General features: G+C 32.8%; 2 protein-coding genes, 1 non-coding gene and 1 pseudogene across 3 annotated transcripts; 3 read left to right on the top strand and 1 right to left on the bottom strand.

Annotated features, from left to right (window-relative positions):
- The first annotated feature begins 1238 nt into the window (after positions 1-1238).
- On the top strand, positions 1239-1398 carry LOC148562523 (U1 spliceosomal RNA). The gene has a single exon (XR_015887391.1). It is a non-coding gene; the product is annotated as a U1 spliceosomal RNA (small nuclear RNA).
- A 797-nt stretch (positions 1399-2195) lies between these two features.
- LOC148562522 (U1 spliceosomal RNA) lies at positions 2196-2367 on the top strand (annotated as a pseudogene).
- Positions 2368-4582: 2215 nt separating this feature from the next.
- LOC107647203 (uncharacterized) lies at positions 4583-6813 on the bottom strand. Its single transcript, XM_016351315.3, has 4 exons — positions 6795-6813; positions 6423-6676; positions 5357-5464; positions 4583-5191 (listed from the first exon to the last, which is right to left on the bottom strand). Exons 1-4 carry the CDS (start codon positions 6811-6813, stop codon positions 4583-4585), a joined length of 990 nt encoding a protein of 329 aa, XP_016206801.2.
- An 11320-nt stretch (positions 6814-18133) lies between these two features.
- Positions 18134-26098, top strand: LOC107647201 (cationic amino acid transporter 2, vacuolar-like). Its single transcript, XM_088491421.1, has 14 exons — positions 18134-18367; positions 18437-18638; positions 18894-18978; positions 19120-19260; positions 19334-19452; positions 19921-20017; positions 21085-21257; positions 21788-21854; positions 22289-22447; positions 23036-23315; positions 24159-24264; positions 24406-24518; positions 24856-24931; positions 25692-26098. Exons 1-14 carry the CDS (start codon positions 18259-18261, stop codon positions 25846-25848), a joined length of 1884 nt encoding a protein of 627 aa, XP_088347547.1. The 5' UTR covers positions 18134-18258; the 3' UTR covers positions 25849-26098.
- The last annotated feature ends 324 nt before the right edge of the window (positions 26099-26422 follow it).

Raw genomic sequence — 26422 nt, 5'->3', positions numbered from 1 at the left:
TCATCTGAAAGGGTATGTATGTATAAGCAACAATTCAATTTTCACTGTAGATATAGTTGCTTATGTGACGTATAAATTCACTCCGAAACTCAGAATCATTCTTTGGATTATCTGACATTACCCAAATGCTACTCAGTACTAAGCATTGACAGTTTGACACTACTACCACACTTTCCATGAGAATTGGCACCTAAAATACATATGATATGCTCTCATCGGTGCTATTAATGCAAAGTACACATGTTTCACTCCAACAAAGAGAAGGAGCGAAAGGAGCTATTCATGTGTTGTGTGACACAGCACCTTTTTCCTTATAGACTTGTTAAGATACAGATGTTATGGAGCAACCTTGGGTAACAAAATGTTAATCATGATTTATTTTCTTTGTTAACTTATTTATACTTTGAGTATCAAAATACAGATGTCTTATAGACACTTAGAAAAGAATCAAAAGATTAAAAAAAATTTTGAAAAACAAGAGTTGAGAGTTCAAATATCAAAGTGGTGCACCCCAAAATCTAAAAGTAGTGAATGTATATGATAGATTAACGCCTTCATCCTTCATTCCAATACTTTCCTTCTATGCATTGTCTCCGTTATAATACTTTTCCAGCATACCTTATGGCTGCTGAAATATTACCTTGTTCATTAACCCCTCCTATCTACATAAACTTTGTAGTCTAAATTCCAAGAGTCAAAATTAGTGTTCCGAATCTCTGAAATTACACAAGCATGATTAGGTTGCTTTTCCAATCATCACACAACTTCTGAGATTGAGTTGAAAGCAATCCTTGTTTATCACATAGCTGAGTTGATTAGCAAATTTATTAAAACAAGTAATAATGGCACACAATAAATAGATACACCCAGCAAGTTGATTGCTGCTACCACACTTATGCTGTTAACAATATCTTTAATCATCCAACCATATAATACACTTTATTGAGACTGAAACTGTGCTTTCGCAAAAGCCAATCATTATTTAATTTCTTTTAACTGAACTGAACCCAACTCCATTCACTGCAAATTTCACTTGTTATTTGTGTTCTACTGTATGCTAAACTGTATCAAAGATTGTGCTCGTATAGCACCAATCTGGCTAAGGACAAGAAATAATACACAAATGTACTTGCAGCAACCCTTAGCTAATTTTGACAACCTAGTCACACATCATTCAAAGCATGACAAGAAGCTCTTCCCGTACACAATAAATAACAAGCAAGTAACTACATTACAATATACTTACCTGGACGTGGTCAATGAGTGATCAAGAAGACTCATGGCCTAGGTTGGTGACCTCCATTGCACTCTGGAGGGGTGCCAGCTTAAAGTCTCCCCAAGAGGGAGAGCTTACGTCATAATTTGTGATAGTGGGGCCTGCGTTCGCGCGGCCCCTGTCCAACTATAGTTTAAATTTATTAATATGTTTTAATATTTAATGTTTAATACATTATTTGACTGATTTTTCAGCACTAAGACGTCCGTAATGTATATGTAATGTGTATGTTAGGGGAAAAAATAGCTATGATTAAGCATAACTAGCGTATGGTACATGTAACAGAATATTTCAGCATAACGACACATGGATCTGTCATTGAATAGATGAATTCTCAGATGGAAGAAGCTCCTTGCAATTGCAAGAAGAAAAGGATGTGCGTCTTAAAAGGACTCATCAATTAAAGGTTACAACCTTGCAAGCTTCAAGGCTTTAAGAGGGGGTGGGGGGGGGGGGTGGTTTTTTATCCGCGTCTTCTCTGATGAATCCTTGCAATAACATATCTCTTTTTAAGGGAGATTATAGGATAGAAAGAGTTTTAGGTATACCGGAATATCGATGTTTCAGTTGTTTTAGTTGATCTGAATTATAAAAAATATATATAATATATATTAATTAAAATATTTGGAATATCGGTATTCCCAAGTACACTGATAACTTTCCTATAGGATATGCTTGCCATGAAATTGTAATATTCCGATACTAAAAGATTATTACCATTATTGGAAAAACTTTAAAATAACATAGGGACATATCATTCTACCCTCATTCACTTTTAGTGTAAAAAGTGCTTCGGTATTCCAGTGAGAAAAAAAAAATCTTGAATGAAGTCTGTCAAGTTAGTTCCACATCGTTGGAAGAAGAGCTAAGGTGCTCCGTGGTTGCTAGTTAAATAAGAAGGAAATAGCTTCGTTATAACATACTTACCTGGATGGGGTCTATGGGTAATCAAGAAGGCCCATCGCTTAGGTTGATGACCTTCATTGCACTTAGAAGGGGTGTTAGCCTAAGGTCTCCTCAAGTAGGAGAACCTACATCATAATTTGTGGTAGAGGGGGCACTTAGAAGGGGTGTTAGCCTAAGGTCTCCTCAAGTAGGAGAACCTACATCATAATTTGTGGTAGAGGGGGCCTGCGTTCGCGCGGCCCCTATCCAATTTCAGTTTAAACTTATGCTTTTGTTTTAACTTTTATTACTTTGTTTTTCTTTTTATGTAAGCCTCCTCACTTGAAAACTTAAGAACTAAGCAGCTACAGCGCACACTGAAGGCGTGTTATGTTCGGCCGCAGATAAGATCAAACAGCTCTGGCCACTGCAAGAAATGCCCCACTACTTGAATCAAGCCATGTTCCAAGCAAATTTTTAAAGGGCGTTGATAAGAGTAGAAACAAAATATAAATATCAAAAAATTTTCAAACCATTGTAATCTGGTAATTTATTATATAAGGCTTCAAAAGAGTTTTAAATGTTAAAATATACTATGGAACTCAATTTATTTAATAAACAGCATGATTGATAGCATAAAACTAAAAATTAAGAGATAAATTAAATTGAAACATGAAGATTCTTGCAACATTTAAAATATATTGATTTTTTACCGTACTATTTTGTTGAGGTATTTCAACACAACTTCATTGATGAATGATTCTTTTGGATGAATAAAATTCAGTAAGAAAAACTTCAAGACCATTATCGAAACGAATAATCTTAATTTTTGAATTGAATTAAGTTTCCACTAAAGCCAAAAAAATTTTAATACATTATGAAACCTCACTTTTAGATTTTAGTAAAACAATTTAAGTGAATCAGCTAAAATCATCTACTATAATTAAAAAATATTTATGATAATGAATAGAGACAATTCTAAAAAGTCTCCAAATGTTAAAATGTAATAATTCAAATAATAGCATTTACATGATTTAGACTAGGTAAAAAAAAAGTTTTATTTGTTTAGAAAAAAGCATACATCACAAACTTTATTTTGGTGGGGTAAAATAAAAAGGTATTACCTATGTAAAAAATTGATTCGTTCTCCATAAACATAACCCAAAGGGAGATGCCACAAATATAATGATGGGTGTGATGGTGTGTGAAGTTTATTGAAGGAAAAGATATGGTGGTGTCATAGGCTTTGTCAAGGATGTACAATCCTTCTTTTAATTTACCAAACTAATAGTCTTCAATGTGTTTGATTCTCGTAAAAAACATGAATGTTGAGAAAAAGTGAGATCACATAGAAGCATTGAAGTAATTTTAGAAACAGAAATTAGATTGAAATAAAACATTGGCAAATACAAGATATCATTCAAGAATAATGATGTTGAAAATTTGAGAACACCTTTATATTGTACAATAACTTGTAACCCATTTGGCAAGTGAACAATAATAGGTTTAAATTTTGTATAAGAAACAAAATTTGACAATTTTGAAGGTATATGATCAGTGGCACTAGAATCAATTATCCGAACACGAGAAAAATTAGAAGAAGATGCAATATTGTTTAAAATAGAGAAAGTGTATGAAGAACAAAACAAATGAATACCCAAATTTGGGCTAGGAAGCAGTCCAATTTGAAAAGTCGAGTCATTTTCACTACAAGAAATATCATTAAAATCGACGGCCAAATCGACGGCTAGGCCGTCGATAATATTAAAAATCAACGGCAAAATGGACGGCAGTGGTGGTCGCTATTAAGCTTGTCGATTTTTTAAAATTCTAATAAAATCGACGGTATGTCAAACCGTCGATATATTTTAAATAAAATCGACAATTCTAGCGTCGATAATATGAGGTTAAGTTTTTCCCATATTAAGTAAAAGCGACGCGTCTGTCGTCGATGATATTAAATAAAATCGAAAACTAACTGTCGATTTTGGATTTATTAAAATGGACAAGCATACCGTCGATTTTGGACTTACTAAAATGGACAAAAAAACCGTCGATTTTTAACTTATTAAAATAATGGACAAGTGAACCATCGATAAAATTATAAAAAGATTGACAACTTCTCTGTCTATTTTTTATTTTCTTTTGTCTATTTTGAATTTAAAAATCGACATTACTACCGTCGATTTTAATAGCTACAGTTTTTTTTATTATTTGAAAAATAATAGTCAATTAAATATTAAATATGAGACAAATAAACTTTTAAATACAAAAATAAAATTTATATTAAATAATGAGTTTACATATCAAAACAATAATAAACAATCCTCTAACTTAAAGATTTAAAACAAGATAAATAACTAAACTCCACTAATAATACAAAATATTCAAAACAAAGTAAATAATCCTACTCGTACTCATCTAAATAGTCCTCATCTGAGTCATCGAGATCTTCAGAATTATCCTCCATATGAGCGCCCTGTGATTGTCCTGGGGCTGCAAGATAGGTGGGACTTTTCTTCCTGGGGCTGCGCTTTTCTGGGAGCTTGGAAAAGTAAAAGGAGGAGGTGGAGGGACACATGATCTAGAACTACTAGGACCCATGACCCTCACATACTCAGTCAAGCTACTAAGTTGATGACTAAACTGATCCATTTGTGAGTTACTATTGTTGAGATCCTCACGCAAGGATTCAACCGTCTGTTGCCACTCTCTTTTCTCCCTTTGATAGCGGTCTTCAAGCTCTCTATATTTAGCGGCATGTTGTTCAACTTCCCTATTGAGTATTATGATTTGTTCTCTAAGATCCAAAACATCAGTGCTGGTGGTCGTGGTTGGCCCATCAACTCGGGGTCGCACCATGAAAGAGTTCCTTACCTCACCCATGCCATATACCCTACCTCTTCGTTTTTCACCCACTGTCTCAATCCATATGCTTTCCTCAGAGACAAGCGGTGGATTAGTTACACCAGCCTCTATAGTAGCCTGTCGCTCTTGCTCAGCCTGAAACATGCGCTCTTGAAATGTCTCCTACAATGATTGGTAAACTAGTTTAAGTATCAATAATAATGCAAAAGTTAAGAAGATATGTGACAAAAATAAGTCCAAAATTACAATGAAGGAAAGTATTAAGTCATTTTTTTTTCACATTCTAAGTTACACAAAAAGCAATTACAATGAAAATAGGTAAGTTACCTTTGCCATTCGGGAGTGTTCATCAACCCATTGAGTCCTATCCTCTTTGCGAGTATGGGTGTGCTCAAAAAACTCATCCATACGCGATGGTCTTTCAAGCGATTGATTCTACATAATATAAGTAATAATCAAAAGAAAGAAGTTGATATTATTGTCAAGGTTTAGAAAAAACTCAATTTTTGCATTATTACTAGTCAAATAACGTTCTTGCATAATTAGGCAAATTAGAACAATCAGCAAAAAGGAAACAATCAAGGGATCTGTATGCATTTGTGTTCATAATAACCAAGATAAATACTATGTATACATATAACACAATGATTACCTGACTATGTTTCCATTTCATGTCACCTAACACAATCTCCACCAAAAATAATATTTAAATCACAAATGTCAATGATGTTTCAGTTTACCCTCGGCAACAGAAGCCGTAAGATGATGCATATGACATGAAGCTTTCTCCATGAGTGTTGACTAGCTCCTAATGTGACAGCAAAGTAAAGATAAACACTGCAAAGGAGAACTAGTAGAACAAGAGCTGACAAGAGTGATCCCGTGCCTCTCCATGAGTGTTGACCAACTTCCCAGCTCATTCTTAATTAAGAAGGTACCATTTATTACACACAATAGGTTTATTACTTTTAAACTAGTCAATTTGATTCTAGATTCCTCGTTAATAGATTTTATTTTGGCATGAATATCTCTAGAACTTCACAAAACAGTGAGACCAGGTAGGCCCATTCGTACATATAACATTATTTATAATCTTTAATTGTTAGCATCTCATCCATCATCAGAGTTGTAGATTTCATTATTTCTATCTCTCAAAATCTATCAAAAAATTAAATAGAACAAGAATGTGTCTCATAAAAATCCTACTTCAGCTAGTTGTTCAAGCTAGGACAAACATACTAAGGAACAATGAGAAAAACAGTGCATCAAACCAGATTACATATTTTTTGTAAGAAGTATTCATAAACATCAACAAACTAGATTCTAAATCATTTCAATCTCATATCTAATTCTAAATGCAGGTGCTAACAATTTGAGTCTATAAACAACTTACCAAGCGTAACCTCGCTTCTGGAAAGGTGGTGCCTCCTGCAGTGTGAAGAGAGGTACCTCGAGTTGATTTTCTAGCAGCTGTATTTCTCACCTGTAATTTCCTATAGGCATCAGTGTCCCAACGTCTCATCAATTCACCAAGAACTTCTGGTGGGATCCAATATGGACGGGCTCCTTTTTTGCGAATGGCATGGAGCATACCTCGTAGGTGCTTGGCTGCCCTGAACCTCCAAGCTTGATAGATGTCATCCTCTTCTGTATCAAGAATGTCAAAGCATTTCTATTTTAAAAAAGAAATAACATCTTGCTATTATATAACATACTATAATATATAAGATTGTAAAATACGTAAAAAAAGATAGATAAAATTTACCCTCCATTCTGTCCACCATATTTTTCAAGTATCATCATCTCCCTCATCAAAACTCAGCCAAGACTTGTTGTAATTTTCCTTAAAAACTTGAGAAATGCGCTTCAAGCCAGGCTTAGATGGGTGCCAACTACATCAATAATTTCAAGGTATATCTGTTCAGTGTGATAGGCAATTTTCATAATCATAGGAACAGTATAATTGAAAAAGAAAAATGAAAAATAGCTTTTAAGTTTGAAAGAATACTCTTGAATTTCCAGTAAAAAAGTGTGAGGTCCCGACAAGTTCTCACAATAAAATCTCATAATATATAGAAAGGGACATTAGCTTATATCATCAATATCTATATACCACCAACATTAATTTAAACTAAAAGAGGAGATCAGAGGGATTATTGTGTATATTCCTTGGCCAATGATTAGCAGAAGTTTATATCAGCTAGCCTAGATTCTAACTAATTATAAAGACATATTATTTCATAAAACTGAGACATGCTATTCATAAAATTTAAAGCAAATAACAAACCATTTGGCACCATCATATCTAAGCTTAGGAGCACTTGTGGCGGAGTGACCAGTGGCAGTGGATGTTCCTGGACCCTGAGTATCTTGGGTACCAGTAGATGTGGATTATTTTTCCCCACAAGATCCTGCTCGACTGGGAGCTACGATAGCTGGATCACTCTGCACACCATGTGAGGCAATGTTGGGATGCTCATTGGTTTGTTGAGCGCATAATCTTGGTGCACCCGGAGTAGGCATCATGTGTATCTGAGGCTCCTGACGAGAGGGGGTAGTAGTAGCAATAGGTGGCAGTCTCCCACTAGTCGGAACAGTCATGCCTGATGATGACCCAACGAGAGTGTATGGATCTGCATGTAAGTCAAGCGGGCGACCGGTAGAAAGCCTAGGCCTCCCCTTTCGGCCTCGGCCACGACCACGATCTCTGTCTTTACCAGAGATATGTATAGTAGCTGGATCACCCTTTTGGCCTCGGCCTCGGCCACAGCCACGACCACGACCGCGATCTCCGTCTCTACCAACCATATCCTGTACACATTGAAATTAGGTTTTAATAGAATGAAAATTATTTTTTAATTAAAAACTTGTCTCTTCAATGAAATTAACTTTTCACCAAAAGAAAATTTTCCCTATATAATATGGCAGCTTGTATTTTTATGTGTGTGTGTGTGAAATAGTAGTAATATGGCAGTTTATAATAATGGAAGAGATTTTTGGTCAATGTAATTGCATACAGCTATGTGATTATATCTGGCTAGTAAAGGGCACGTTAGTATTAATCATTTGGTTTCCATGACCTAGCAATTCTTAAAAATAGTAAGAGACAGATCAAGAGAGAAATTGGCACATCACATGGTATATAAATTCTTATATTATTCAAAATTTCGGATCACAACAGCATCTGACATAACATGGATTGCTGGAAGCTTGTCATACGCATGCACAAACACTAGCTAATACAAAGAGGCAAGGGAAAAAAAGAAGGGGAAAAAACCTCTGAAAAGCAATAAGATTGAGAAAGTAATATACCTGGGCAGATGAAGTCCCTCCTGAACCCAATGTTTTACCCTATAGAGAAGTAAAATGCCACATGAAGGTTAATGGAGGTAACAGATGCCTAAACAAACAAAACATGAAGGTATAACAATAAAATTGAAAGAAATGTGAATTTATCTTCATTTCCCAATTAACTTGAGTAATTTTGCATATTTATAGATCTTATAGTTAATGAACTTTTAAAACTGCAAGGTGAAAACTTCTCTGTCTGGCTTATCATATTGTTACAGGATGGCTATCAACTTGCTTGGGAGTTGGACAATGCTTGGGAACAAAGTATAAAATTAGGATCTAAGATTGACATTAACCTTGAGGTATCGGACACACTCATATCTAATAAGATGGAAACACATCATTTTTTTTATTTGAATATAAGGCTTTTGAAAATAATGGTTAATCATACAGGAATCAGTTCTGAATGTTGATTTGATAATGAATCTGTTTTGGCATTGTTGCTTTCAGATACGAGAGAGAAAGAAGGCTACAAATTGCCATTATTCACGGAATGGCTAGAATGGCAGCTATGATTGCTTCCACCTACAGAGCATACTTGGGAGTTGGTCTTGGCCCTTTAGAAGTAGGAAATTCTTGTTCATAATTGGCATCATGAAGAAGAAACTGAAGGCGACACTTTAAATTTAAATGCTGCTAAAAACTAGCACGATTTCTTTCCTCACTGTTGTGATGAGCAAAGCAGTGTAAAAGCGGAAGAGAGGAAGAATACTAAACTGAAGTTTATTCGTTTGTGTGAGTTAACTTTACAGAGATACAAACTACTCCTATTTATACATAAAGCTAACACTCTTATCTTAACTAACGAACCCTTATCATTGGTAATTAGTAATTACATTCATAAAGAACTCTTATAACAGGTACATCTGTGTGGCCAAGTCTTTTATGCCATAGTTCAATTGGGTTATAATTTTGTTTATTAGTTAATAAAGCATATTTAGATGAATCATTGATATTAGGTAAACCAGAACCAGACTTGCAAAGAGTAAGAAAAGGAGTAACACATTTAGACACAGGACAGAATGAGTAAGCCTACACCAAATAAGCTAATTAGAAATAGTCAAATGTGAATCATGCATTCTTAGCTACACATTTTCTTACAACACTTGACTAGTTATTAGAAGATGCCATCATGTATAGAATATGTTTAATTACACATGTAACAATACATAGATATTAGCAGATGCCATCATGTAACATATTACATTAACTCCCAAGTGATCTTCAAATACCAATTTGAAAAAAAGTTCATTAAGATTAAAGATCAGCAAGCATGCCACTAGCTAAACCCGGACGCTAGCGACCAAAAGGTTAGCTCAATGTTTTTCTTTAAACCAAATTTGGTAACCTATATTTTACAAGGTCACGATTCCACTAGTTCGCACAAAAATGTCACTATTCCAAGTAATTATTCACACATACATCTAAAAGAAACCACCTAAAATCTGCGTCTCAAATATCAAATTGATTTCATGAACTTAAGGTCCTAAACTACACAACCTCTTCGAATCGGTTGCTAACTCTACTAAAACATACTCTGAATTCACCAATAAATTTCTCACAATGTCTTGATCATAATGATAACAAGTCCTTCTTTATCTCCATAATTCTTAACTAACCCTTAACAATCCCTAAATGTGCCTAAATCTTAATGAGCTACCACAAGTGTTAGGCCTTATGGTGTATTGGTGCACGAAATTGTGATCATCAACAATGGCGCCAAAGACTTGGTGCTCTCAAACGTGAATCACACTTTGTCACAACTTCGCACAACTAACCAGCAAGTGCACTGGGTCGTCCAAGTAATACCTTACGTGAGTAAGGGTCGATCCCACAGAGATTGTCGGCTTGAAGCAAGCTATGGTCACCTTGTAAATCTCAGTCAGGCGGATTCAAATGGTTATGGTGAATTGATAATAAAAATATAAATAAAATATAAACTGGGATAGAGATAATTATGTAATTCATTGGTGAGAATTTCAGATAAGCGTATAGAGATGCTTTCGTTCCTCCTGAACCTCTGCTTTCCTGCTGTCTTCATCCAATCATTCCTACTCCCTTCCATGGCAAGCTTATGCAGGGCATCACCGTTGTCAATGGCTACATCCCGTCCTCTCAGTGAAAATGGTCCAAAATGCGCTGTCACCGCACGGCTATTCATCTGTCGGTTCTCGATCATACTGGAATAGGATTCAGTCATCCTTTTGCGTCTGTCACTACGCCCAGCACTCGCGAGTTTGAAGCTCGTCACAGCCATCCCTTCCCGGATCCTACTCGGAATACCACAGACAAGGTTTAGATTTTCTGGATCTCAAGAATGGCCGCCAATAATTCTAGTTTATACCACGAAGACTCTGATCTCATGGAATGGAAGGCTCGGTTGTCAGGCGAGGCAACCATGCGTCATGAACCAGAAGGCTAAGAGATATGCACTTAAGCGATTGCAAGTAGAACGGAGGTGGTTGTCAGGCACGCGTTCATGGGTGAGAATGATGATGAGTGTCACGGATCATCACCTTCCTCAGGTTGAAGAACAAGTGTATATCTTATATAAGAAATAGGCTTGAGTTGAATAGAAAAATAATAGTACTTTGTATTAATTCATGAGGAACAGCAGAGCTCCACACCTTAATTTATGGTGTGTAGAAACACTACCGTTGAAAATACATAAGTGATGAGGTCCAGGCATGGCCGAATGGCCAGCCTCCAAAACGTGATCCAAGGATCAAAAGATAATCCAAAGATGTAAATACAATAGTAAAAAGTCCTATTTATACTAAACTAGTTACTAGGGTTTACAGAAATGAGTAAATGATGCAGAAATCCACTTCTGGGGCCCACTTGGTGTGTGCTTGGGCTGAGCATTGAGCTTTACACGTGTAGAGGCTTCTCTTGGAGTTGAACGCCAGTTTGTAACCTGTTTCTGGCGTTTAACTCCATTTTGCAACCTGTTTCTGGCATTTAACTCTAGAATAGGGCAGGAAGCTGGCGTTAAACGCCAGTTTGCGTCGTCTAAACTCGGGAAAAATATGGACTATTATATATTTCTGGAAAGCCCTAGATGTCTACTTTCCAACGCAATTGAGAGCGTGCCATTTGGAGTTCTGTAGCTCCAGAAAATTTACTTTGAGTGCAGGGAGGTCAGAATCCATCAGCATCTGCAGTCCTTCTTCAGCCTCTAAATCTGATTTTTGCTCAAGTCCCTCAATTTCAGCCAGAAAATACCTGAAATCACAGAAAAATACACAAACTCATAGTAAAGTCCAGAAATGTGATTTTATTTAAAAACTAATAAAAATATATTAAAAACTAACTAAATCATACTGAAAACTATGTAAAAACAATGCCAAAAAGCGTATAAATTATCCGCTCATCATGTATCATACTTAATAAACTCTCCTTGAACTTTTTTAATCTTATATCACTCAATTGGAACCAACACCAAACAAGATAGAAATAGCAACTACTCAACTATCTAATTCTTTTTTCAATTATACGGAACAAATATACATAAACATAGAATTCAGATGACAATAGAACATAGAACCATGGTCACGAACTTCATATAAATAACTCCAAACAATAAAATTCCAGATAAAACATGAAAGATGCAAAATCAGGAAATTAAAAATGAAACCTCGAAGCATGCCGGAATCATTTTCGGGAGGAGGATCAGTTCGGGGAGCTGGAGGTGGACCGGGGGAAGCGGTGCGGCAGCTGAAACGGCGTCGCCGAAGGAGGACAGTGGTGGAGAGTGGGTGAACAGAAGGAGTGAGTGAAGGAGAGAAGAGAAGGAGGTTCACGGAAGAAGAAGGGGTAACCGTGACGGAGGAACGACGACAGTGGAGAATGACGGTGGCGCAACCGTGAATTTGGGGTAGAACAAAAGGGAATTGTGTTTCTGGTGATTGGGGAATTTGGGGATGAAATGGTGAATTTGGGGGAATTGGGTTCTGAACTTTGGACGCCGAATCTACACCGTTTTCTTAATTTAGAAAGCGATCTAGATCGTTTATATTTATTGACGGTAGATGTTGTCGATATTTTAAATAACAAAATCGACGCCATGTTCGTCAATTTTAAAATAAAAGTATTTTTCCCTCCTTGTTTGTCGATAGTGTGACGATAATAGTGTGAAAGTTAATTCATTATAAATATATCAACAGCCTGGCTGTCGATTTTAATAATTTATTTTTAATTATGTATTTTTGACAATATCGACAGCAAGCTGTCGAAAAATATCGACGGCAAAAATAGCCATCGATTTTTGGCGTCGAAAAAAGGCTTTTTTCTTGTAGTGTTTTATCCTTGTTTTCTGAGGCATGGGCCTTCACCCGTTTCAAAAAAGCCACTAGAGTTGTGTGCTAAGAGGAAATGAAGCTCATTATTGGCTGCTCCTGGACTGTCTTCAGTGTATCCCTACCCCCTTTGAATTAGAGTTTGTGACGAATGTGGCAAGGAAGAAAGGAAAGAGGCCGTGACACTATCACAGAAGAAGGAGCCCTGTTGCTGAAGAGGTGCGATCGTCCTAGGAATCGCGGATGCCGGGGGGGGGGAGGGATTGGGCTTCCTATAGCAAACGTCCACAATATGCCCCCCTTTTCCACAAAACGTGCACAATTTGAAAGGAAAAAGGGAATGAAAAATCCAAGAAAGCTCAAGGTTGTTAAACCGTTCCCCGGTTGAAAAAAGCAGATCATTAGGAAGAGAAAAATGTATTATACTGGTGAGAAAACTATGTTTATTTTTAGAAATAACTTCCATGGTGAATAATCTGCTCTAAGAATGGTAGTTATTTCTTATTAGAACAGGAGTAACAAGAATAGATGTAAAATTTTTGCTACGATGTATATAATAGGGACTAGATTGGTCTTGAGAGACGTCCATGGTATATGGTTAAGAAGAAGGAAAAGATAATGGTGTTTGAACATTAGGATTTGAAGTTTTAGCCAATTGCTTGGGTATGAACAGAGCCGTAATGGATCTAATACTAAAACAAGAATTAGGCAGAGAAGTGTAAAGATGAATGAAGTGTGTATTACTCTTTCATTATTGATTAATGATTACAAAAGTTATATATTATACAGGAAGAAAAACACACAGCTTAGCAAATCTGTATAACAATTAACAAATCTAGAAAAAGAATCTTATCCTAATAGAAAAGGTGAGTCGCCACATTCTAAAACAAAAAATAAGAAGCATGAGTAAAAGAAAATTAACAAAGAAGGAAAAATTGTTTATTCTGAGTTTTGAATTTAGGCCTGATTCTTGGTGCACGAAATTGGACTCCGCAAGTTTTGCACAGATAGATCGGCAAGTGCACCGGGTCGTCTAAGTAATACCTCAGGTGAGTGAGGGTCGAATTCTACGGAGATTGTCAGATTGAGCAAGTAGTGTCTATCTTGTAGATCTTAGTCAGGCGATTAGAAAAGATGATTGTTTGTTTGAAAGCATAAACAAAATAGTAAAGGAAACGAAATACCAGATTAGTGTGAAAGCGATGATAGATATTCAGTTAAGGCTTCGGAGATGCGTATTCTTTACGGATTAACTTTTCTTACTGTCTACTTCAATAATGAATGATTCATTCAATAGCAGCCATAATTGACTAACTCATGTAGCATCCTCATCAAGTTAACTCATGGCTTCCCACTATAGCCGAAGGTGAAGCACTAAGCAATCCACTCCCCTTCGCGATCATACTCAAAACGCCACAGACAAGGTTGGATCTTCCGGATCAGGGAACGCTGCTTCTCAGACTCTAACCTTAATGCCACAGAGACCTCAGTAACCCAGGGTCAACGAAATTTTATGTCACTTATCCAAAGTCGCCCAGGCACGCTCTTGGAATCTGCAGTACACTCTCTAGCTATGGTTCAATGCTATCCGGGTCAGGACTCACACGGAACCCATGTAGAACAAGGACGATTGTCACGGGTCATCCTCAATTCATGAGATGAAGAACGAAAATGCACAAGAGAATGAAATCAAACGTATATTAAAATAGAAATAGTAATATTATTAATCCATGAGAATCAGCAGAGCTCCTAACCCTAACTTAGGAGATTTAGTTGCTCATGCTTTACAGAAACCAATGGTGAAATGTACGAATGGGAAAAGATCCTTAACAGTGGTGATCTTTGTTTTATATATACTAACCTAATAGCTAAGAAGTACAAAAAGTATGACAGACTAGACTAGAGGTGCGAAAATCCATCCTTGGGCCCACTTTGGTTGAGTACTTGTGCTGAGCTTGGCGTCCAACTTAGGGAATGGGGCGTTGAACGCCCATTAGGGAGTTGATCCATGCTTCCTTGCTTCTTGGTGGGTGTTGAACGCCCCAAAAAGGGTGGTTCTTGGGCGTTCAACGCTGGCTTGTCTCCTTGGGGCGTTGAATGCCAGCAAGGGGGTAGCTCCTTGGCTTGGGGACAAGCAAACTTTTAAGTTTGGTGTTGTATAGTGCGCTCTCTATTTACCTTATCATCAGTGGCACCATAGGGAGATGAATGTTCTTCATAGAGGAGCACAGCCGAAGGAATGAGATGGCCACCAGCATAACTGAAGTGGTTGAATTCCTTTCATTCTATTTCTCCTTCCGTTCTTATTTTGTTGTCTTCTGTTTTCTGTTGCTTTGATTGCCTACATGATCTTTGGTACTTTCAGTTCTTAGATTTAGTTTCATTATGTTATTTGCTTTTAATTCTAAAAAGTTTCTCATGTACCGCTCACTAAGCTAGAATTCAAAAGAAAAACAAGAAGAAAAAGATGTATTACATGAGAAATAGAGTTTATATGAAAGAGTAGTCTTATTTACTTAAATGTGGTGGTATTTTTGTGATTCTGAATGCATGACATGAACCATGCATATTTGAATTTGAATCAAATGATGTTGATGTACAAGGAACAGGAATTTAGAGAACTATTATGAATTCTCTGAAGTAAACAAAAGCTTAATCCTTGAAGCAAAAGAAACAGCAAAAGAAAAATAAAAGCAAGGTCCAAGCTAAGGCTTTAAGTTCCAATGATTAGAGTGGTCAGACATGATTAAAAGCTCAAAGAGTTATTTCTCTAGTCATATGCTTGTGGTGTAAATGTGTCAAGTAATCCTTGAGATAGAGCACTAAGAGTCGAGATCAAGTGTATTTAGCAAAGTATGCCAAAGGCTTTGAGCACTACTGCTTGGGAGTGACTGAAAGAAAAATCAGAACTAAAAGAGAGTTCCCCATTTAAGTACTTGTGGCATTTTTGTGTCAAGTAAAGCTTGAAACAAAGCATTTAAAGTCACGGCTAGGGAAATTTGTTGTGTTCAAGGATTAAGCTGAAGTATAAAAGATTAGAGAATTTATAATATTATCCGGATCTAATTCCAAATGACAGTGACATTCCTCTTATTCAAAGGATAGTGAGATGCCAAAACTATTCAGAATTGCAGTGTATAAACTCCACTTTAAGAAGAGACAGGAGCTTGATTGAACACTCACTTCTCATGCAAATTCACACCCTAAGCCTATATTAGTTTTGGTTGCTTGAGGACAAGCAACAATTCAAGTTTGGTGTTGTGATGCGTGAGCATCTTTCCTATCTTTTCTTAGTGAATTTGCATTCAAATTTGTGAGTTTAATCAAGATTTAAATACTTCTTAGCCACTATGAATACTACTTTGAGTTGTGTACAATTCTGTTTATTTCAGGTAGCATTCGGATTGATTTGACGGAGTTTTATAGAAGAAGAGGCAGAAAGTGGATGATGCTGTCAACCCTGACCTCCCTGCACTCTAACGGATATAACTTGAGCTATAGAGGTTCAATTGACGTAATTCCAGTGGAATTAGAAAGCTAACTTTTAGAACTTTCCAACAATTTATAATAGTATGCCCTTCTTCTTTATTTTGTTCGGCCAATGTGGCGCCTAACTTGGAATTTCCCAAGTTAGGCGCCATGATTTCAAAGTTATTAGGTGCCAGGAAGGCCAAACCAACGAAGTTAGGCGCCATGAATGTGAATTTAGGCGCCAGTTCAACGTAAAGCACTCCCAAGTTCACTGCCATAGTGGCGCCTAACTTGGAAAACTCCAAGTTAGGCGCCAACCTTGAATCAAGACATGGTTCCCACGCTCCTCCAAGCATTCATTCGAAGATCTTTTATTAATTTTGATTAAAACTTTATTTTAATTACAAATAGGAAAATATATTATTTAGTTTTAGAAAATATATTTTACATTAATTAGGATTAGATATAAAAGGAAAAAGAATCAGCCCTTCATCTCTTCTCTTTGCTCATACCTCATTCCGCACTTTACAGTTTTTCAGAATCCTTATTTTCTCTCTGAACCATGAGCAACTAAACCTCCACCATTAAGGTTAGGAGCTCTGTTTATTCCATGGATTAATACTATTACTGTTCTATTTTAATTCATGTATTGATTTCAATTTCAAGAATTGTTTTCGTTCTTTATCTTATGAATTTGGGTGGAACGAAAGTATGACCTTTATTCTAATTGAGTTCTTGTAAAACTTGGAAAAGCTCTTTACTTGAACAACAGCTTGAAAATAATTTCTCCTAAATTTCTAATTATCTGGACTTAACAGGATACGTGACATATAATTCTCTTATATTTGGGTAATTAGGATTCCTGTGGCATATAAACTAGAATTGAACTTAACCTTCTAATTGGAATCAAGTGACCAAGGAATTGGTGGTTGATGAAGGTTAGAGGAGACTAAAAAGGTCTAAGAAATTAGGGTTTAGTCACATATAGTTTGCCATGAATTGAATCTTGCATGATTAAAATAGTTGGTAAGAAAAGTTAATCCGAAAAATAAATATCTCTGAAACTTTAACTTTTTTCTCTCATATTATTCACACCAATTTACTGCTTGCTTTCTGATATTCTAAATTTACTGTTAATGCATGCTTGTGAACTCTCAAAACACCATTTTCTGTTTGTCTAACTAAGTAAATCACATAATTATCGTTGCTTAGTCTATCAATTCTCGTGGGATCGATTCTCATTCATTTGAGGTACTACTTGGTATGACCCGGTGTACTTGTTAATTAATTTGTGAACTTTAAATTCTGCAGGATATATATTACCAGCCCTAATTATCTATAGAATATATTTTGGACTTTAATTTTTTTTTTGGGCCCTTTTAAGTTATACACTAAGATACGAACAGAAAGTATAAAAAACTAAATTTTTATTAATCAATTTTAGTGTTTTAGTTTAAAATTTAGGATTTATATATGATTAAAAGTTTATGTTTTAAAATTTAGAATTTAAAATAAATAAATTAATTTTTAAAAAATTAACTGATAGCTAAAAAAATTAATTACCTAATATTATTCTTTTAAATACAACCAATTATCTATTAGAATATTAATAAATAAAAGTTAAAGCATCATTAAAATTTATTAGTATTTTTAATGATTAGTCTAATATTTTGGTCTAAAAGAAAAACTATGACCGTAGAATGAAATTCGGGCGCCCAAAATGATACAAAATTAGGAAATGCGTATATTTGAGTGCCCCTACTTGCAAGCAATCCTGTGGATAAACGCAGTTCATGTATTAGCATAGAATGTAAAGCATGCTTCCCAACAACTTCTCCATCTTTGTCAACTTATCCCTTTCTCCATGTCATCATCTTCCTTGCATTGTATAATCGTAGCTTTTCAATCATTTCTTAGGCACAAATAACGTGAGAAGGAGCGACCACAACATAACACACTGGTTAAAAGAAAAAAGAAACAATAACAACAACCACTTTTTTTGTGCCCATAATTCATTTTGATTAATTATAATTTGTAATTGGGTTGGTTGGTTATTGTGGGCTGACCAAAGCTTGTTCCCTAACTTTTGATGGGTGTTTGGGTTTGTTCATGGGGTCGTTCAAATTTTTTACCAGAAGAAAGCAAGTTGATTCTGTAGAAGTTGAAACCAAGGGTCTCCTTGCCAAGGAGTTAACTGTTCCTCATCTAATTGCAATTGGTAATCAATTCATTAAATAATTCTTTATTACTATTTTGATTCTTTAATTGATTGATGATGATATATTAGGTGTTGGTTCAACAATTGGTGCTGGAGTGTATGTTCTTGTTGGAACGGTTGCAAGAGAGGAAGCAGGACCAGCTTTGACAATTTCATTTCTGTTGGCGGGAATAGCAGCTGCTCTTTCAGCATTTTGTTATGCAGAACTTGCAAGTCGCTGCCCTTCTGCTGGGAGTGCATATCACTATTCATACATATGCCTTGGAGAAGGGTACTTTCTTTTATTTTAAATAAAAGTTTTGCTTTATCCTTCTTCTTTCATTTCAATATGTGAAAAGCCAAGGGAATGAAGAAAGATTGGTTTCTCTTTTATCTATCTATTGGCAACTTTGGTTTGGAGATATATATATATATATATATATATATATATATATATATATATATATATATATATATATATATATATACAGATTGACAGTGGGCTGTATACATTGATCATCAATTGAAGCAATTACTTTGTTTGCAGTGTTGCTTGGCTAATAGGCTGGGCATTAATACTGGAATATACAATTGGCAGCGCTACTGTTGCACGTGGCATAACCCCTAATTTGGTATATATATTTCCATAACGGACTGTTGATTATATCACCCTAGTCCAACTATATGTTTTGTGGTTGATCTTTTATAGCCTTCTTCAATGTTTTTAATGCAAGTTGGTTAAAGTAAGTGATATAAGTATTCACATTAATCAGGCTGCGCTTATTGGAGGAGCAGACAAGTTGCCCATCTTTTTATCACGGCAGCATATTCCTGGAATAGATATTATTGTGGACCCATGTGCAGCAATTCTAGTATTCATTATAACCGCACTCTTGTGTATTGGGATTAAGGAGGTATTTTTCTTTAAATTGTCTCCATTCCCAAATATGTTGTACCAATTAAGAAATATTTGATACGTACATGCAGATTGCAGTAGTGCAAGGCACAATTACATCAATCAACGTATGCGCTTTGCTTTTTGTCGTAACAGCCGGAAGTTACTTGGGTTTTAAGTTTGGATGGGTTGGATATGATCTTCATAATGGGTACCTATCTTTTCTTTTCCTTTCAAGAAAAACTAGTTTGAGTGGAAAACTATTATTTCTTGAGTTTAACTTTAATACACTAATAGTATATTAGATGGTTATTCAGACATTAATTATCATTAAAAATAGTTATTTTTTCTTGTAATGTCAGTGTATTAAAATTACATTCTTATTTCTTTTATTAAACTTATTTTTGGTGATAAGCCATAGAGTTTTTATAGCGATTAAAAAGATTTTTATTGATGATTGTTATAATTGTTACTAAATTTTTTTAATAACATATAAGATGATCAAAGTTTAATTGTCTATTAAAAGTTATTTTTCTTATTACGGTTAAAAACAAAATAAATTATCAACTAAAATAATTTTTTTGGTAATGTTTGATAAAATTTCCATTCGATACTACTGAAAACATGAGCACTTCTTTTTAATTATGATCTGTTTGTGTTTTGCATATGCTATATATAGGTATTTTCCTTTTGGGGTTGATGGAATGCTTGCTGGTTCTGCAACAGTCTTTTTTGCATATATAGGTTTTGATGCAATTGCTAGCACTGCTGAAGAGGTATTGTATTGTACGCATTTTCAATTATATATATTAGAGAAAATTCCATTCTCCTTTCCTGCGAGATACTAAAATGACACTCCTTTCCCCTCTATTTTATAAATGTACATCTTTCTCTCTTCTAACTTTTAAAAAACCTCCTCTTTAATCCATTTTAAATTTTTTGTGTTAATTAATGTTAACTTTATCCATTTTTTAAGAAAAAATAAATTAATTTTTGAGAAAATGTCCATTAAACAAAATTTTATTTTTTATCATTAAATTTTACTTACCAAAATATCCTTTAATAAATTATTCTTTTATTGATTAAATTGTATTTTTACCAAAATATTTTTTAAAAAATTAATAATTAAATTAATTTTTTCTAAGATACCTATCTTTCAATAATTTTTAAATTATTAAATTGTGATTTTACTAAAATTTTATTAACAATTATTTTTATATTTACTATTAATTTTTTGATATCAATATATATTATTTTAACATTAAATACAAAAATCTTACCACTGTTAATATGTATAATAATTAATATATATTGATATTAAAAAATAATTTTACTAAAATTTTTTTATTTAATGTTAAAATAATATATATATAGATATCGAAAAATGAATAGTAAAATATAAAAAAAATTGTTAACGAAAATTTTGGTAAAATTATAATTTAATAATTAAAAAATTATTGAAGGGTATTTTAGAAAAAATAATATAATTATTAAATTTTTTTAAAAATATAATTTAATTAATAAAAGATAATTTATTAAAGGATATTTTGGTAAGTAAAATTTAATGATAAAAAATAAAATTTTTGTTAATGGATATTTTTTTAAAATAATTTTTTCTTAAAAAATGGATAAAGTTAACATTAGTTAATACAAAAAATTTAAAATAGACTAAAAAGGGGATTTTTTAAAAATTAGAAGAAAAAAAAATGTACATTTATAAAATAGAGGGGAGAAGAGTGTCATTTTAGAATCTCGCAGGGGAGGGGAGGGGAATTTTCCCTATATATTTGTTGAAACATCATAAAGACATAAAATATAATGGTTTTATTTGATGGATGAGCAGGTGAAAAATCCTCAACGAAACTTACCACTTGGTATCGGTGGAGCCCTGTTTCTATGTTGTGGACTTTACATGATGATTTCCATTGTTGTTGTTGGATTAGTACCTTATTATGCAATTGATCCAGATACCCCAATTTCATCTGCATTTGCCAAACATGGCATGCACTGGGCAGCGTAAGTTTATTATATCAATCATGCTATATATATAATCAATAAATATTATTATTTTAAATCAGTATTTAATCATTAATAATTTATATTAATATTTATAAAGATTTATACACATAAAATATATAATTTATATTTATATTTATTAAAATTTACACATATAAGTTTAACACAGTGTTCCTTCATATATATATAAAATCATATTTATTATAATTTACACACATAAATTAATAAAATTTATTTGTTTTTAATATTTTTAGTAGCCAAATATTAATCAATTAGAATTTAAACATATAATTTAACACAATTTTCACTCATATAATCACATTTATTATAATTTACACACATAAATAAAATTTATTTGTTAAAGATAATTTAATATTTATAGTGGCCAAATATTAACCAAAATTTCTAAAAATTAAATTAGCGACTTCCAAAATTTTATTGTGTACTCATGTGTCTAATTTGTCATTAAATTTGGATGGTTCAGTATTATCAAAGTCAAATAAACTTTATTTCTTATTATTTGATTGCAGATACATTATAAATGCTGGAGCTTTTACAGCTCTTTGCTCAGCATTGATGGGTGGTATACTTCCTCAGGTAAATAATTAGTAGTAATTTTGTTGTGCTTTGCTTTATATATGAATGGTAACTATAGTAACACATTTAAATGGATAATGTGGTGTATTGAATTAACTCAAGTATAGTGTATTGGATTTCATTTAAATTGTTATATTCTATGTATAAACTCCGAAATATTAAGAAGATAATAATTTAAAATTATTTTATTTAATTTAATTTTATTAATATAATATTTATAATTCATATTTATTATATTTAATATTAATAATTATTTTATTAATAATGAATGAATATAAAATAACTATAAACTGCTTTTGGCTTATTTTCATGCCCACAAACATTTTTTATGTTTAAGTTGTTTGTTCATTTCATTGCAAATTTCCACCATTTTTTTCTTATAAAGTATTTCATTTGCCAGAAAATTTTGAATTTTCTTTTTTAATATTTTTCAGCCACGAATCTTGATGGCCATGGCAAGGGATGGGTTACTGCCACCATTTTTTTCTGACATAAATAAGCATACTCAGATTCCTGTGAAGAGCACAATAGTTACTGGCCTTGGTGCTGCAATCCTAGCATTTTTTATGGAAGTTTCTGAACTAGCAGGGATGGCAAGTCCTCTTTCTTAATTTTTGTTACCAACATATATATTTGCACACAAATACACATAATAATTAATTTGATAACTGATTTTTTGTATGTGCATAATATTTTTGAATAATTATATGTGTCAAAAATGTAAATTATATATAAATCTATTTTTATCTTATGCAAACTTTTTATTAGGTCTAAATAACTATTTAACTTTTAAAGATTAGGATTTTGACAAAATAAACTTTAAAAGATACAAATGACAAAAAGACTCTCTAAATGTTTGACAAACTAAATCAAACATTTCGTCAATTTATTATATATTTATATAAGTTTTAGTTTATTTTATTAAATAGAGTATATTTTTGGAGATCATCATTTTGTCATTTGCATATTTTAGAGTCTATTTTATTAAAATTATAATATTTTAGATGCAAAAAACGACTATTTACATTTTTTTATTACTCATAAAGACTCGAATATTATGGGATAAAATTTACTGATTATCCCAAAAGCTCTCTTTATCTCTGTCTATGGTTTCAGTAGCAATTTTTATGGCATGAAACTAGTGTTATTATTAATCCGAATGTAGCATCTGTGTATTGCAGGTTAGTTTGGGTACACTCTTTGCATTCACCATGGTGGCAGCATCTGTATTAATTCTAAGATATATTCCTCCAAATAAAGTCCCATTGCCCCCTTCTCTCAAAGACTCTATTGCTGCAGTGTCAAAGCAATATGATGATATAAACAATGCAAAGACTAGTTCAAAATATGAAAACACAAAAGCTGCTGGTACTTCTGAGGACACAAAACCTTTAATTGTCAAGGATGATGATGTTGGGATTGAACGTTCATTTTTTGCTGAATATTTTACCCTCAAACGCTGTGAGTTTTGACCTTTACTTCTTACTTTTTAGTAACCTATAAATAATGTTATTTTAGTGCCCAAGATTTGTAATGTGTGTTATTTAAGTAGCAAATACCTTTCCTGTTCATAATACACACATTGGGGTTTAATTTGATTCAAACTATGAGCATATATAAAGAGACTTGGAGTAACAATCAAGTTGTCTCTGTCATCTTAAGTTCTCAGTCCAAATCATATAAAAAACCAGTCACTGATGTAATTATCAAATGGACTATGCTCCGTGTGTATATTAAAATTAGTCACCAAAGTCAGCCATTAATATAAACTACACGTTGGAATACAAATACATATTGAAAATAAATTAAATCACATATATATTTATACACAAATATATTGATAGTTGATTTTAGTGGCTGATTTTGGTGTACGAATAGTATTTTTGTTAAGGAAAAGTATAGGGTACCAACATATTATCTGCCAACTTATTACCAATAATAGTTAATTATTATATTTTAAACACATATATAAAGAGACACATCTAAAAAATATATCTATAAAGACACTTCTATTAAACACAGCTATAAAACAGATATTTTTGTTAGACACATCCATAAACCCACTTCCATTAAACATAGTTATAAATAAGAGTTGGCAGAAGTTGGTAGAAATGCTGTTGATAACGTAACGAGATTGGTTAGTTATTGAATAAACTAGTTACATTATATTTTTTGGATATGATCTTTTCTCAGATTCTGCATTAAGATGAGATATTTGTGTACTGTGCTGCCAAATTATGACCATATATAATTACTTTATTGTAATTTTTGAACTTTTATTTATTTATTTATTTTTATGTGTAGATGTAAATAACGAAAATAGGCGCAGAGTTGCTGGACGCATGATAGCACTTACATGCTTAGGGGCATTTGTCCTCACATATTCATCTTCTAATTTATCTCTTCATAGGTTAGTCCAATTGAATATTGCCATATATTTTCTCAGGAACTCATATAGTTAAATTTTTTTTCTTGTTAAGGCATTGGGGGCATTTTTTTCATGTTCTAATTAAGTTGTTTTATTTGTCATTATTTTTATAACTACTACCAGTTTTGTTCGCTTCACATTGTGTGGAGTTGGAGGCATTACTCTTTTATCTACTCTTGCCTTTCTAAGCAGTATGGAGCAAGATGATGCAAGTCAAAATTTTGGGCATTCTGGAGGTATGGCCCTAGCTACCATTGTGTTGTTAGCGAGTGTTCCATTCGTATTAATTAATGAGGAGTGCTAGGCTAGTAATTTTTGTTATTTAATTTGTAGCTATTAATAAGTAGTCATCAATATAATTTTAATGGTGTGAGATTTCATCCAATGACTCACTTTTCTTTTGCTAATTACATGCTGGTCAGAATTTAATAAAGTTGCTGCCCCTAAATTTTTTTTTAATTAATATTTAAGGAATGTCATGAAGATCATTTTAATTAATGTTATACTATTGAATTCTATCATCATTAGTATAAAAAAAGAAATTAATACTCTCATATTAATATCTTTTTTCAGGTTTTGTCTGCCCATTTGTGCCACTATTACCCATAGTTAGCATTCTCATCAATTCATATTTACTAGTTAATCTTAGGTAAGTATCAATGCTGACAATTTTAATTTTAATTTTAATTTTAATTTTAATTTTAATTTTAATTTATTTCTTTATATAAGAAATTAAATTTTTTGATATGGGTGCCAAGGTTGAGGTGTGGTGCTAGATAATTATTGTTCTTTTTTATAATTTTACCAAATTTTGAATGAAATTTTTATAATTTAAAAATTTGTAATTGAATATTTATAATAAATAAAAATTTTAATTGAATTTTATTTACTATTTTTGTAAAAAAAAGTGTAATTTTAATAAAATAACAATTTAAAATTTTTATAAATTACATCCAAATTTAGATGATTATTTGCAGTCAACATAATAAATAGTTATTTTTATTAATGTGACATTGTATAATTGGCTATATATATATATAAATTTACACTAATATTATATTAAAATTAAATTAAAAAAAATCTTAAAATATCATTTTTTTCGTAAATTATATAAATTTACACTAATATTATATTAAAATTAAATTAAAAAAAATCTTAAAATATCATTTTTTTCGTAAACTATATAGTATATATGAATAATAACCCTATTATATGTACACTATAATCAGTCACAATATAACATACACAATAAAAATAAGTTAAACTATACGTATAATTCTACATAAATATATAAAGATTAATTTAGTAGCTGATTTTTTATGTACACATAATATTTTTTATGAATAACTATGAATATTTAATTTCAATGTACAAGTTGTATATATAATGGTGTTGTGTATGTGTTTCAGCATGGGGACGTGGTTGCGCGTTTCTGTATGGCTAGCAGGAGGAGTGCTAGTTTATGCATTTTATGGCAGAACTCATAGCTCTTTGAAAGATGTCATTTATGTGCCAGCAATTCAAGTCGACGAAATTTATCGAGCTTCCAAAACTTGTCTTGTTTAAACCTCAATACGTTAGGCTCTAAGGAATTTATGCCACAAAAGCATCTCTCTACGATTTGTGCTTATCACTTGTTTATTACAAGAAAGAAGGCCAGGCTATTCCTATCTGACTTAAATTTTTATCTCAACTATTCTCATTACTGGTTGTTACAAGTTGAAAGATGTCATGTTGAGTGAGTAGTGTAGAGCTAGTTTTGTACCATGTAAATATCTAAAATTGTAAATAGAATTTTCGTTGAGAAACAGTGAGAGTAAAATAACAGGTCAGAAACTGATAGCTATATTAAAAGTGTATCTCTATTGGGAAGGCAATATATGAAGAAGCATAATAAAATATGGCTACATAGGAATGTTAGGATAACCAAGTTTTGTAATTTGTAATTATCAATTAGTTATTATTGATATTTTTAATGATGTAAAATTTTATCTAATAAGATGAGATTACTCATTTTTTTTTTTTATGGTTAAGTGTTGGGCAAATTTTAATAAAAATGCTAACTCACTAGACTTTCTCTAAATTTTGTAATGTTTATAAATTTAGTGTTAAAATTGTCGAACTTATCTTTTTATAATAA

The sequence above is a fragment of the Arachis ipaensis genome, chromosome B6, assembly GCF_059453495.1.
Source record: "Arachis ipaensis isolate K30076 ecotype BB chromosome B6, ASM5945349v1, whole genome shotgun sequence".
Lineage (NCBI taxonomy): Eukaryota > Viridiplantae > Streptophyta > Magnoliopsida > Fabales > Fabaceae > Arachis > Arachis ipaensis.
Note: the sequence above shows the minus strand (reverse complement) of the source record. Positions and strands in the feature narration are given on the sequence as shown.

What these genes read in the sequence shown, in the direction of transcription:
- LOC107647203 (XM_016351315.3), bottom strand. An exon ending in CAGAAGCGAGGTTACGCTTG is followed by an intron (nt 5,465 to 6,422) that starts GTAAGTTGTTTA and finishes TATATTATGTAG; the next exon opens with AATCAATCGCTTGAAAGACC. An exon ending in AACACTCCCGAATGGCAAAG is followed by an intron (nt 5,192 to 5,356) that starts GTAACTTACCTA and finishes CAATCATTGTAG; the next exon opens with GAGACATTTCAAGAGCGCAT.
- LOC107647201 (XM_088491421.1), top strand. Translation starts at nt 18,259, where the DNA reads ATGGGGTCGTTCAAATTTTTTACCAGAAGAAAGCAAGTTGATTCTGTA. An exon ending in GTGGCATAACCCCTAATTTG is followed by an intron (nt 18,979 to 19,119) that starts GTATATATATTT and finishes CACATTAATCAG; the next exon opens with GCTGCGCTTATTGGAGGAGC. An exon ending in TTGCTAGCACTGCTGAAGAG is followed by an intron (nt 20,018 to 21,084) that starts GTATTGTATTGT and finishes ATGGATGAGCAG; the next exon opens with GTGAAAAATCCTCAACGAAA.